The sequence below is a fragment of the Macrobrachium nipponense genome, chromosome 1 (assembly GCF_015104395.2).
Source record: "Macrobrachium nipponense isolate FS-2020 chromosome 1, ASM1510439v2, whole genome shotgun sequence".
NCBI lineage: Eukaryota > Metazoa > Arthropoda > Malacostraca > Decapoda > Palaemonidae > Macrobrachium > Macrobrachium nipponense.
This window is the reverse complement of record NC_087200.1, coordinates 152,581,804-152,595,445: the sequence shown is the minus strand read 5'-3', so window position 1 is coordinate 152,595,445 and position 13,642 is coordinate 152,581,804. Positions and strand designations below refer to the sequence as shown.

Genomic DNA, 13,642 nt, shown 5'->3' with positions numbered 1-13,642 from the left:
AGAGAAACAGAGAAGCCTCTGTAGGATCCCCACTTTTCCCTCGTAACCGTAAGGAGAGAGGAAATAGAGGAGGAATTGGATTCTCGCTCGCCTCCCTAGCGCACTAGCAGTTGAAGAAGAGAGTAGGAGCAGCCATCAACCTGCGGCGATGGCTTGCTTCCCCCCCCCCCCCCCCCCCCGGGGAGGGTTGACGAACTCTTACTGTAGGTAAGCGTCTGCCGCCACTGTGAACTTCGTCTGGGTGGGGCTGATCGAAACCTGACAGGAGGGAGCCGATACCGTCCTCTTATTCCAGTCCTCGTTGCGGTCGAAACCTCTCAGGAGGACCGAAAAAAAGGGGGGGGGGGGGCTTGTTCAATCGGCTAGACCTGAACAAGCCATCTCGTCCGAAGACAAGAGGATCTGCCTGGTCCAGAACTGAGTCGATAAGCTGTGATCGTGGCAAGACTGCCGTCAGTCTGGTTTCCCTTCTTCGGGCTCTAGAACAATTGAGCCGTGACACGGGCTCTGCTGGTGGGAGCGGCGATAATTTCTCGAGGTCGTTGTGCTGACGAATCAGCGCAATGACCTGGGTAAAATCGTCCAGATCTCGGAAGTCACAGCATCTTGCGGAGTAGGACTCAAGCCCCTCGAACAAGAGCATATTCCGAGAACCTCTCACTTCAGGAGGGGGAACCGCGACAGACCCCTCTCGATCTCCTCCTGCCATTTGCGCGTACGTCCTGGTCGGTCCGAAGATCGTGCCTGGTACGTACGGCGTCATGACGGGATTGTGCGGGGCGCGCCCCTCACTATCTCCCGCTGTGCCTCGATCTTCCCCATGTAAACAAGTTGAAGGCACGGGAGAGGAAGACCCGACGCTCCCCTTTCACTTGCTGGTAGAACCAGCAGGCTATGGGGGCTGCAGGCGATCATCAACCTGCAGGCCTAGTCGAGCGGCTTTCCCTGGGGAAAACGGCTGGACCGAGAACAGCGGCCCGATCTCGTGTGTCAGAAGAGCTGCTGCTGGTCTCCCTATCCGGCCGGTCCCTGCGGGAGCGACGGTCGGAAGACCTGCAGAGATCACTGTGGTGAGACCGGTGTGTGTTCTCGCGGCGCGTCGAAACGCTGGTACCAGCCGAGGCCGGAGCCACCAATCGGGGAAGCCCCTTCCCAGCCTCAGCCTGTGGCCGGTCAGGGACCGTCTTGTCTACCCGGGTTACCAGCTGGTCGCTGCGATAGTGGCCGCTAGCCTGGCGAGAGTCACCAGCCTTCTGCTCCGTGCCGCAGTTCTGGCGCAGAGTGAACTCTGGTGCCAGCACTTTGGCTGCACGGTATCCGCGGGAGAGCGTACACTCGGGATTTCTCGCGAACGGGAGGCCGAGCCGGATCCTGGCTTTAGCGGCAGCACCGCTAATACCAGGCGAGGAAGAACTGGTCGAAACCGGTACTCCTCTGGTCCCCGCCTTCCTCTTCCTTGCGGAAGGGGATGCGGGCCCTGCTCCCGAAGGAGCAGGAGGACCAGCAGAAGGACCCCGTCCCACCGGGGTGGGACGGGCCCTTAGAAGTTCCCGAAGGAGCCTTCTTAGGGGGGAACCAGTCGCGGCTCATCGAGCCGATGGCACCAGCCGAAGCTGGTGCCAACGGCCGGGAAAATCTCTTCACAGCCTGAACTCATGGCCGGTCAGAGAACGTCACGTCCACCATTCTTGGGTACCGGAGGCCACGATGGCCACGAGAAAGCGGGCCGTTCTGGCTCTGGCGAGAGAGAGTCACCTGAGGCAGGCTCTCACCAGCCTTCTACCAGCCTCGCTCCGTGCCGCGGTCCTGGTGCCGAGCGAACCCTGGCGCCAAAATCTTGGCTGCACGGTCTCCCGAGGGAGAGTGTACACTCGGGATCTCTCACGAACGAGAGGCCAAGCCGGATCCTGGTTTAGCAGCAGTGCCGCTAACACCAGGCGAGGAAGAACCGGTCGAAACCGGTGCTCCTCTGGTCCCCGTCTTCCTCTTCCTTGCGGAAGGGGAGGCGGGCCCCGCTCCCGAAGGAGCAGGAGGACCAGCAGAAGGACCCCCCGTCCCACCGAGGTGAGACGGGCCCTAAGAAGTTCCCGAAGGAGACTTCTTGGGGGGGGGGAGGCAACGTTCTTCTTCTTCGGCTTGCGGGACTTAGAAGTCGAAGGGGAAGAGGCAGCAGACGACGACGAAGACGACACCTCCCTCCTCTACTTCTCCTTCATCAGCTCACGCAGGACAGTCGTCAGGTCCTCCATCTAGGCCGGAGTCGGGGCTATTGCCGAAGCAACACGGCCTGACTGCACCTGTCCGGAAGGACCTGGGACTGGGGAAGACAAACCGTGGGCAGGACCAGCATGGACAGGGGCAGGAACAGCAGGAGCGGCAGGAGTGACAGGTACAGCAACCATCTCAGGAGCGGCAGGAACATCGGCAGCGGCAGACACAGCAAAGGCAGCCAGGCCAGCAGCAGGAACCAGATCAGCGGCAGGTACGGCCGGTGCAGCCATCATCATTTCGGTAGTATCGGTAGCCAGCGGGGAACCATGGGTACTGGCGGAGCCTGGTCCACGGGTGCGAGCTCTTTGGAACAGCGGAAGTCTGGGTGCAGGCAACACGAAGAACCCAGGCATGGTCGGCGGCAATACCCCCCCTCGGTACAGCAAGGCGGCAGGACGGCGTTCACCGGACATCAGCATGGGGCGGGAGTGCAAGACCCAGGCGGAGGGGAGCAGGCATAAGCGGACCGTGGGATCTGCGTGGAAAAGTGGAGAAAGACCGCTCTATTGGGTCCACCGCCCCAGACCCTCGCTAGACGCTGCAGCAGGCCAGCCCATGGATGTTAAGTCGGACACCCTGCAGCCCCAGTGGCCCACACCTGTCCAAGGTCGTCTCCCAAGGATGTAATACCTGCGGTAGCACAGACAGATTAGTAAGAGGGGTTCCCTCACGCACGGGGGGGAGACATGCCCCACCCCGAACGCAAGGAAGACCCAAAATACAAAAATACAACGGGGCACCGAGCGCCCTCCTCCACGCTCAACAGATCGGCGAGGAGAAGGGCCCGGAAACCCCCCCCACCCCCCCCACCCCCCCCCCGAAGGGGAAGGAGACGATGAGGGAGCTGAGCAGTGGGGGCAGGAAAGAAGACGAAGTATCGGATACCAAGGGAGTCGACGAGAGCTTTCCGACGACTTCCTGCAGACCTTCGCTTCCCCTACCCCCGCACAGCAGTGAAAATAATATAAAAATGAAACAGAATACTGCACTTGCGATTCACTTCATAGAACATAAAAGGGAAAGGATCAATTCACGGGTAAGAGCGGAACCTTGATCCATAATAATATGATGAAATCATAATAAATGAAAATGAAAGGAATAGTACTGTACTTGCGAGTTCCACTTTCACCACAAAATAAAAGTGGGAAGGATCAATCCCGGGTAAGAGCGGAAACTTGATCCATAAACAATATGATGCTATCATTAAAATATATGAAATGAAAAAGAATACTGCACTTGCGATTTCACTTTCAACACAAAATAAAAGGGGAAGGATTAATTCCCGGGTAAGAGCGGAAATTTATCCAAAATGAAAATTGATGCAATTAAATAATAAATGAAAATGAAAAAGAATACTGCAATTGCAATTCCACTTTCATTGTATTCTATTCATACAAAATAAGAGGCTCGTGCCGAGCGCATTCACGCTCTCGGCAACGAACGCACAGGGCAAAAATATAATGAAAGGAGTACTTACATTTTTCAATTACACACTTTCGCCCAAAATACATGACTCGTCGCTCCCGCCCTCGGCACCGAGAACATAATTCAAGGGTATCAATTCATGAAAAGAGCGGAAACCGCCGCATCTACAGCGATAGCTCCATCTTGACCCATAATCAAGTAATGAAAATGAAAACAGTGTACTTACAGTTTCATTTTCAACTCAAACAAACCATAGTAGAAAACACAATATAAAACAAAGCATACGGACGATTGAAAGTGGGCAGAGAGTGATGACGAAAACAACGTCCCATTATTCACACCCCGCGGCCAAAAGCAAAAGAGGTTCTTCACCTCGCAGGCGCGCTGCGCGCGCACTGTCGGACAAGCAGTTAACTACCGTTCTCCCCTCGTTCGAAGCTTACAACCGTCCCAGCTGCCGCTAGTCACCTTCCTATTGTTAAAAGACCGAGGGTTTGTATTTGTGTCGGAACAATTGTATTTTTCTCAATCAAAACATATGCCCCTCAATGCTAACTTTCCTCTTTTAACGACTTTCTGGTCATTGCAAATTCGGCCCCATAATTTCTTATGGTGCGAAAACAGAGGCCCATAGACCGAAAACGATTGCGTCACACTATGGCGATAATCCGGCAGTAAAACATCTTCATATATCCAAAAAGTAAATAATAAAGATATATATGGGCATTACAATTATAACAATTACATGAATAGCTGATAATCTGCATGAATAACTGGTAAACTGTTCTGCAAGAAAGTTGAGTAAAGCAATTATTTACAATAGGTACGAAAGCCAAGATGTCGTGACGTCATAATACAGGACTTAAACGAACGTTCTAATTCCAAAAAATAATTACTTAAATTTGAGTCAGAATCGAGTTACTTTTTCAATAACGAATATTTTCAAATTAATCATCATAAATATGACAATTTGTCGAAAATTGCATTTTTCCTAACTATACAAACCTGAGGTCCTTTAACAATAGGAAGTAGCTAGCGGCAGCTGGAACGGTCGTAAGCTTCGAACAAGGGGAGACGGTAGTTAACTGCTTGTCGATCGTCGCGCGCCGCGCGACTGGGAGGTAAACAAATCACTTTTGCTTTTGGCCCATGCAAAATACGCAGAGTGAGGGGTGGCATGAGGAGGGACTTTATGTTAAAGGACCTCAGGTTTGTATAGTTAGGAAAAATGCAATTTTCGACAAATTGTCATTTGTTCCGATACGTAATACAAAACCATCGGTCCTTTAACAATAGGAAGACTCACTTCTTGGTGGAGGGTAATCTGTCTTAGTCTTTTGATGAACAGACTGGTGTTCGTCCATCCTGGAATGCCTCCCTGGTCGTAAGAGCGAGGGAGGGATCCAAGCCTCTGTCCGATGATCGGGGTGTGCACCGCAGGATCAATGGTCAGACCTCTGGGCCGAGTACTAGAGAGAGGCAAGCGTATCTCTTCGTACCAGCATTGTAAGAACTTTTTCCTTACATGAGCAAATGTAAAGTAATGGGTTTGTCTCATGTTGGCATCCACTTTCTCCCCCTTGTTGGAGAAAGTGGTGGATATTTACTCCTATCTCTAGTTAAAGAGATAGGATGGAGCTCTGTTGAATAGCTTACTGCATCGGACTCCTTTCCAGCAAGGTAACGACCGTATCCCTCTGCCCACAGGTAGAGGTAGAAAAAAGATGGTGAAGAGAAGCCAGTCACTCTCTCATTCACGCATTCATTCTCCCAGTCATACCAGGAATCGATGCTGTTCTGCTGCTCGGGTGTGGGTAAGCTTACACAAACGTGTTGAGCAGCCACCACAGGTCCCAAGGAAAAAGTATCCAAGGACTTGTGGGCAATATCCCGAAGGTAGAAGGACGTGAAGGTGGTCTGGTTGGCCCAGACACCAGCCTTCAGGACCTGCGCCACGGAGAAGTTCTTACGGAACGCTAAGGAGGGTCCGATACCTCTGACTTCGTGGGCTCTCGGACGGAGCGTAACGGATGTCGTCGTGCTACCATCAGCTTCGTACGCTCTCCTGATCACCTCACGCAGCCAGAAAGAAAGCGTGTTCTTGGGCGGACTTCTTTCTTGGTGACCCCAGTGCTAACGAAGAGGCGTCGACACTCAGGCCTGAGATGTCGAGTTCTATTCAGATAGCGCCGTGAGCGCCCTCACAGGACAAAGCAGCATCTCATCCGCATCGTTATCGGTGAAGTCCAGGAGGGAGGGGATCGTGAAAGACTCGAACCTGTCGTCAGGGATCGACGGATTCTGAGTCTTAGCTACGAAGTTCGGGACGAAATCGAGCGTCACAGATCCCCAGCCTCTGGTATGTTTAAACTCATGAGAAAGGCCATGTAGTTCCCCTACTCTCTTCGCCGATGCCAGGGCCAGCAAGAAGAGGGTCTTGAGGGTCAGATCCCTGTCTGACGACTCTCGGAGTGGCTCGAAGGGTCTTCGAGTCAAACTCCTAAGTACGAGAGTTCACATCCACGCAGGGGGCCTGAGTTCCCTGGGTGGGCAAGACCTTTCGAAGCTCCTCATTAGCAAGGATATCTCGAACGAATTCGTGATGTCCAGTTCCCCTCAGTTTTTAGGACGGAGCCGCCAGGGCGGCTGCTATATCCCTTAAACTGTGGGTACTGAGAGGAGCTTCTCTCGGCGAAGAAACACGAGGAAATCCGCTACCTGCTGAAGAGTGCTCTGAGAGGAGACAAACCCTGTCTACGACACCAACCACAGAAGACGGCCCACTTCCCCTGGTACACAGCTGCAGAGGACTGTCTGACGTGTCCAGCCATCTCTGTTGCTGCGCTACGAGAAAAGCCTCTCGTTCGCAAGAGATGGTGGATAACAGCCAGCCGTGAAGTTGAAGGGACCTGGACTGCGTGGTGGTACCGTTCTACGTGTGGCTGGGCTAGAAGGTTGTGCCAGGTGGGTAGTCTCTCGGTGCGTCCGCAAGAAGAGCCAGCAGGTCCGGATACCAAACGGCTTGAGGCCGTTTGGGAGCCACCAGGATCATTCTGAGATTGGGAGTGACCAGCGCTCGACTGATCACTTTCCGAATCAGACAGAAGGGAGGAAAGGCGTAAGCGAAGAGGTTGTCCCAGGGGTGTTGGAGAGCGTCCTCTGCAGCTGCCCATGGGTCCGGCACAGCTGAAAAGAAAAGAAAAACCTGAAGTTTTCTGTTGTGCCGGGTGGCGAAACAGGTCTACGACGCTCGTCGCCCCCACAGGTTGAAGAGCCTTTCCGCCACATCTTGGTGTAGAGACCATTCGGTCCCTATCACCTGATTCCCGACGGCTGAGCTTGTCCGCTGCTTAAGAAAAATTCCTCTTGCCTGGAAATGTAAGTCGTTGCTGACAGCTCTATCGAGTGAGCCGTGGCCCACTCGTGCACCTGCACCGTCAACTGATGGAGCGGAAGAGACACTAGCCCCCCCTGCTTGTTGACATATGCCACTACTGTGGTGTTGTCGCACATCAACACCACTGAGTGTCCCACCAAGCGGTCCCGAAACTCTTGGTGGAGAGCGTTGAACGCCGCCTTGAGTTCCAGGACATTGATGTGAAGGTGCTGCTTTTCGTGATGGTCCCACACACCTGCAGTCAGCAACTCCTCCAGGTGTGCGCCCCATCCCTCGGTCGATGCGTCTGAGAACAGAAGCATCTCCGGGGGGGGAGTGCTATAGGCACTCCTCTTAAGAGGTTCTTGTCGTCGAGCCACCAGGCCAGGTCCTGCCTCACCTTGTCCGTGATAGCCACGGGAAAGTAAGGAGGAATCCCTCCCTGGCCTGAGACCAACTCTCCCTTAGCCTCCACTGGAGAGACCGTAGGTGAAGACGCCCGTGAGGGACTAACTTCTCGAGTGACGACAGATGGCCGATCACGACTTGCCATTGCTGTGCTGCCTGTTCCTGCCGCGACAGGAACCGGCCGGCTGCCTCCCTGAATTTGCTGATACGCAAGTCTGCGGGAAAGACTTGCCCTGCTACCGTATCTATCAGCATACCCAGGTACTTTCATCTTCTGCTTGGGTTCGAGATCGGACTTCTCGTAGTTTATCACGATCCCCAGATCGCGACAAAACTTGAGGAGTCGATCTCTGTCCTGTAGCAACTGCGAGCGGGAGCTCGCCAGGACCAGCCAATCGTCGAGATACCTCAGAAGACGTATCCCGTTCGAATGGGCCCAAGCCGACACCAGAGTGAACACTCGCGTGAACACCTGTGGGGCGGTTGAGAGACCGAAACAAAGTGCCCTGAATTGGTACACCGTCCCGTCGAAGATGAAGCGGAGGTACTTTCTGGAGGACTGATGGATGGGTATTTGAAAATACGCGTCCTTCAGGTCCACTGAAAGCATGAAATCGTTCCCCCCTGATCGAGTCGAGCACTGAGCGTGCCGACTCCATCGTGAACCGCGTCGTGCGAACGAAGCGTTCAGGGAGAGAGGTCTATCACCGGGCGCCAGCCCCCCGATGCCTTCTCCACTAGGAAGAGGCGGCTGTAAAAGCCTGGTGACTGGTCCTCCAACGATTTTCTACAGCTCGTTTCGCCAGCATGGTCTTGATCTCCTGTCGAAGAGCGTTGTCCTTTGCTGATCCCCGGACATAGGTCCTTGTAGATGGACCGGTTTGGAGATGATTGAGGGGGGCCGAGACTCGAAGGGTAGTAGATATCCCTCCCGAAGGACGTCTACTATCCAGTTCTCGGCGCCGTAGCGCCTGCCAAGTCGCCCAATGGCTCGCCAGGCACCCCCCAGGCTTCCTCCGGCAGCAGGTGAGGGGGAACGCCGTCCCTAGCGTTTCCCTCCTCGTTTCGACTTCTTTCCAACACTCCTCGGGGAAACGGAGGGCTGGGAGGAGGTCTGTTGCGGCTCCTCTCGCAGAAGTCGAAACAACTGGAGTCTTCACACGGGGCTTGGACGGTGCAAACCGTCTTCGCCGCCGCCCGCCGTGGAAGCGCTAGCCAAGCTCTTTGGTTTGGCCGCAGTTACTCGAGGTTGCCCAGAAACCTTCGAGACTGCCTGGTGGACTAAGCGGTTCCACTCTCGTCAGTGCGCCGCCGTTCCACCGCAGCGTCCACCATCTCTCCAGGAAAGAGAGCTGGGGAACTCCTAAGAGGTCCATTTCTTAGCCCGAGTGCCGCCTCACGCCCAGCCCCCTTGGTCACTCGGGTAAGGACTGCGTCCCTACGCCGAAGACAACAAGTTGGCCCACAGGTTAGCAGTCTGATGGGCGAGGTAAGAGATTGCTCTTCCTCCAGACTGGCACAGTCTCCTAAAAAGAAGAAGCGTCGTCTTCGAAGAGCAAAGAACTCCCGGAGCCGGCCGCTACTTTGGATATTGTGAGGGACCACAAATCCAACCAGGAAACTGCTGGAATGCTTGCCATAGCGGTAGATTCCAGGGCAAGTGCCTCCTGCTGCGAGAACCATAGGTTCTCCGACAGGAGCTGCTGCAGGGACACACCTGGAGTCAGCCTCGCTAACTCCGGGTTAACCCTGTTTTTCGGCAGTATCGGGTCTTCCGATGGCACGTAGAATCGCCTCTGCCGCTGTAGAGGAGGAGGAAGCAGCTTAGAGGACCGTCCGGATTTTAGCGAGTCCTCCCGTCCTGAGACGAGATTCTCCACCTGATCCAGGACTGAGTCCGCAAGCTCTGATCGTGCAACCCCATCATCATTTTGGGCTCCCTCTTGGGACCCCAAAAAAATGACTCGAGCCGGGACGTGGGCTCTTGCTGGTGGTAGCGGCGATCCTTCCGCGAGGTCATTATGCAGACGCATCAGCTTAATGACTTCCGCGAAGTTCCTCTGTATCTCGGGCGTCACAGCATCTTGTGGAGTAGGACCGTCCAGTCCCTCCAGCAAGAGCATATCCCTCGATACTCCTCCTTCAGAAGGAGGAACAGCGACAGACCCCTGACGGTCGCCTCCAACTACTTGCGCGTACGTCCTGGTCGGTCCTAAGACCGTGCCTGAGCCGTACGGCGTCATAGCCGGGTCACGAGCGGCGCACCTCTCGTGATCGCTCCTTGGTACCTCGCTCCTCCCGGTATAGCCCGAGGAGGTTGAAGGTACGGGAGAGGCAGACCTGACGCTCCCCCCACGCTCGCTGGCAGGACCAGCGTGCGTGGAGGGCTGCTGCCGATCGTCAACCCGCGGTGACGGTCTAGCAGTAGGCCTAGCGTCGCCGCTCGCCTGGGGCGATTGGCTCGGCTGAGCACGTCGAGACCGCTCTCTAGCGTCAGGCGAGCTGCCGCTGGTCACCGTCTCGCCCGGTCCCATCGGGAGCGGCGGACGGGTGACCTGCTAGGCTCCCTTTCGCGTCGAGACGGCCAGCGTCCTCTCGGCGCGTCAAACCGCTGGTACCAGCCGTGGCTGGTACCGGCGGCCGTGGGGACTCCTTCCTCGCCTCAACCCGTGGCCGGTCAGCGACCGTCACGTCAGCCCGAGCAGCCGGTTGGTCGCTGCGAGAGCGTCCACTGGCCTGGCGAGAGTCGTGTGCACGACTCTCGCCAGTCTTCTGCTCCGTGCCGCTGTCTTGACGGCGAGCGAGCTCGGACGTCGAAACTTTGGCTGGACGGTCCTCTTTAGAAGAGCGTCCACTCGGTGCTTCTCGCGAACGAGAAGCAGCCGAGACGGAACCTGGTTTAGCGGCAGAACCACTAGCACCAGGTGAGGACACACCAGCCGAGGCTGATGCACCTCTGGTCCCCGTCGACTTCTTCTTTGCAGAAGAAGCGACGGGCCCCGCCACCCGAAGGAACAGGAGGACCAGCAGAAGAGCTCCCCAGCTCGCCTGAGCGAGCCGGGCCCTTAGAAGATCCCGAAGGAGTCTTCTTAGGGGGGGAGGAGGCAACCTTCTTCTTCTTCGGCTGTTTGGCCTTAGAAGTCGAAGGGGAAGGAGAGGCAGCAGACGACGAAGAAGACGATGAAGACGACGACGACACCTTCTTCCTCTTCCTCTTCTTCTTCGCCAGGCTCCGCAGGACAGACGTCAGGTCTTCCATCCAGGAGGGAGCCGGGGCAGTTGCCGAAGCAACAGGGCCCGACTGCACCTGTCCGGAAGGACCTGAGACTGTTACAGCAACACCAGCAGCGGGAAGGGAACGACAGGAACAGGTCCGGGAAGGCAGCAGGAACAGCAGAACATCTGAAATGGAATGTGTACCTGAAAAGGAAAGAGTCGCTGGAGCGGCCACAGGTACGGCAGGCACGGCAGGTACCACGGGAGAGCCAGGCGTCCTGTCGACAGTCACCGTCATCCGTGGCACTGGCGGCAGGTCCAGGGGTACTCTTGGGGCAGCGGAAGTCCGGGGTCGGCAAAGGAAAAAATCCAGGTGGTGGTGGCATCGTCCTCTTTGGAACGGCGGCAATTGGTTTTTGTACTGCCACCGTGGGTGTCACCGACATTATATGTGGCGTATATACAAGATGTGGTGGCATCTCATACGCAGGGGTAGTTAATGTGGTAGTCGTGGTGGTCACCGCACCATGAGTGACCACGGCCGACCCCGCCAACCGCTGTAGCAACCCTGGATGCTGGGCACTCCCTGCAGTCCCAGCGACTCCCACACCTGTCCCAAGTCGTCCTTCGCTGATGGCACACCTGCGGAAGCAACAGTCGGGTTAATAGGAGGGGCTTCCCCGCGCCTGGGGGGCGAAATACCCCCCCCAGAGCGGACAGAAGACCCCGAATACAGCTGTACGTCCGGGTAGCGGGCGCCCTCCTCCACATCGACGGATCGAGAGAGGAAAAGGACTCCGCTACCCCCCCCGCAGGGGAAGGCGCAAACCGTGGGGGCTGGCCGGGAGGCAGGAAAGAGGACGAAGTGTCCGTCACCAAAGGAGTCACTGGACTTTCCGATGACTTCTTGGCCGGCCTAAGTCTCTTCCTGCCCTCGTACAGCACCCACTGCGCCTCGGACCAGTTCATACAAACCACACATGGTTCGTTGCGGGAGCACTCTCGCCCTCGACAACGAGTACAAACCTCGTGGGGGTCCACCTCAACAAAAGTACCTGAACCCCCACATTTACGTCCCTCCAGCCCGGGATACACTCTACGGGCGACTGGAGGGCGCGGTGAATATCTCAATCTCCTCTAATTCACTCATTGCAAATCAATTGAATAGAGAAAAAAGTACTTACAATCACTCCTGATATACAGAAAGAGAAAACAAATACTCAAGGTTGAAGCAAACGACAAGCGGGCAGAGCGATGGCGAACACGTCCTTCCCACACACGGCCGAAAGCAAAAGTGATTTGTTTACCTCCCAGTCGCGCGGCGCGCGACGATCGGACAAGCAGTTAACTACCGTTCTCCCCTTGTTCGAAGCTTACGACCGTTCAGCTGCCGCTAGCTACTTCCTATTGTTAAAGGACCGATGGTTTGTATTACGTATCGGAACAAATGTAAAATATTGATGTTTTACTATTTATTTAAAAAATTAATCGAAGTGCACTCTTCGTTGTCTTCTTCTACAAAACAGTTGTTTACTCGGTGAGGAAAAGTTTTCCGATTGTTGTGATGAAAGTGCCCCAGCGTCTGTGGGTACAAGTGGTGTGCGGATTTATCACAGGAGATGGGAAGTTTATTGACACAAACGACTCCGTAAACATCAAGATGCATCAATCTTCTAAATATTTAGAGTTGTAAGTAAAAATGTTGAACGCGTTTTGGTGAGATTTGGACTGCTGTGTACACCCTTTTCACTACCCTCTGTTTAAATCTTAAAATTTGGCTTTGATTTCTAACTTTGGAGAAAATACTTACTTCGAAAGGAGAGTAAAGGTCTTTAGCTCCATTTCTCACCAACAAGAAGCTGTGACTGATGCCCATCTCCGGTGTCAGGACGCGTTATAATATACTTTTTTAGGGGTTGTACACATTGATCGTACATGGTCCACCCCTGTACCATGCGGTTTTTTACCCTAGTACTAGCTACTAGGTACTAGGCTATAAGGTAGTGTAGGTAGCCTACACCAATTTTCTTATGTTGTATGGCCAAAACATTATTAGGTTATCAATAGCTAACAATATATCCTATTTTTGTGCGGCCGTCTAAATTTAGACCAAAGGCCAAGCACTGGGACCTATGAGGCCATTCAGTGGTGACAGAGGAAACTACCCCATGCCGGTACAAATTCCACTGCCTTGTATCAAGCTAAACGTAGATCATAACAACTTAGGCTAGTTTTGATCATTGCTAAGCTCTTACTTTATACTGCGTTCCAGTGTGATATGTTAAAATACCTGACAAAATAACTAAATTGAATAATTTATCAATTTACGTGAATTTACCTAGATAGTAGTAGTAGTAGTAGGTAAGATAAGTCTTTGAAATGGCTCCCTTTACAACCAGGCTCAATTTCATTGTTAAGGCCTCAAAGTCCGACCTAGTCGTTGCAACGGCACTTCACAATTGCAGTAGTAAACAACTCGTCCGATTACTCAAAATGGGTAACGTATAAATTTGTACGGAATCGTTCTATTATCAGTTAAGATAATTGTATAATATTACATATATATTATCATTTAGTTGTAACATTAATTCAGTCCTAAAAAAAAACTAAAAAACACGGTATGTTCAGAACACATAAAACATCGGAGATCGGACAAAAATACTTTGCGGTCCACGGACTTCAAATTAAGTTAACAATTTGTTATTTAATCATCCGTCCGTTAACAAGTTAAAGAGAACAGCAAAAAGGATGTTATGTAAATAGCAACGATTAAATCAGTCCTAGAAGCATCTGTGGAAAATTCTTCCAAATAAAGTTTTTAACGTATTTATCAAAAGCATTATGTAGTAGAGTTGAGATTTTTCATGTGCATTGCCGCCACAATGCCTTGACTTCCCAAGTAAACCTTGATTACTATGTTTATGTAGGCTACAAACAAACACAAAC

The 13,642-nt window shown here is 53.5% G+C and overlaps 1 protein-coding gene across 1 annotated transcript in view; it reads right to left on the bottom strand.

Annotated features, from left to right (window-relative positions):
- LOC135218971 (uncharacterized) overlaps window positions 1-12,819 on the bottom strand; it is a 102,689-nt gene extending 89,870 nt beyond the window's left edge. The window contains exon 1 of the mRNA XM_064255409.1: window positions 12,507-12,819. Within this exon, the coding sequence (XP_064111479.1) occupies window positions 12,507-12,572 (66 nt within the window). The 5' untranslated portion in view covers window positions 12,573-12,819. The remainder of the gene's footprint in view (window positions 1-12,506) is intronic.
- Window positions 12,820-13,642: the final 823 nt, after the last annotated feature.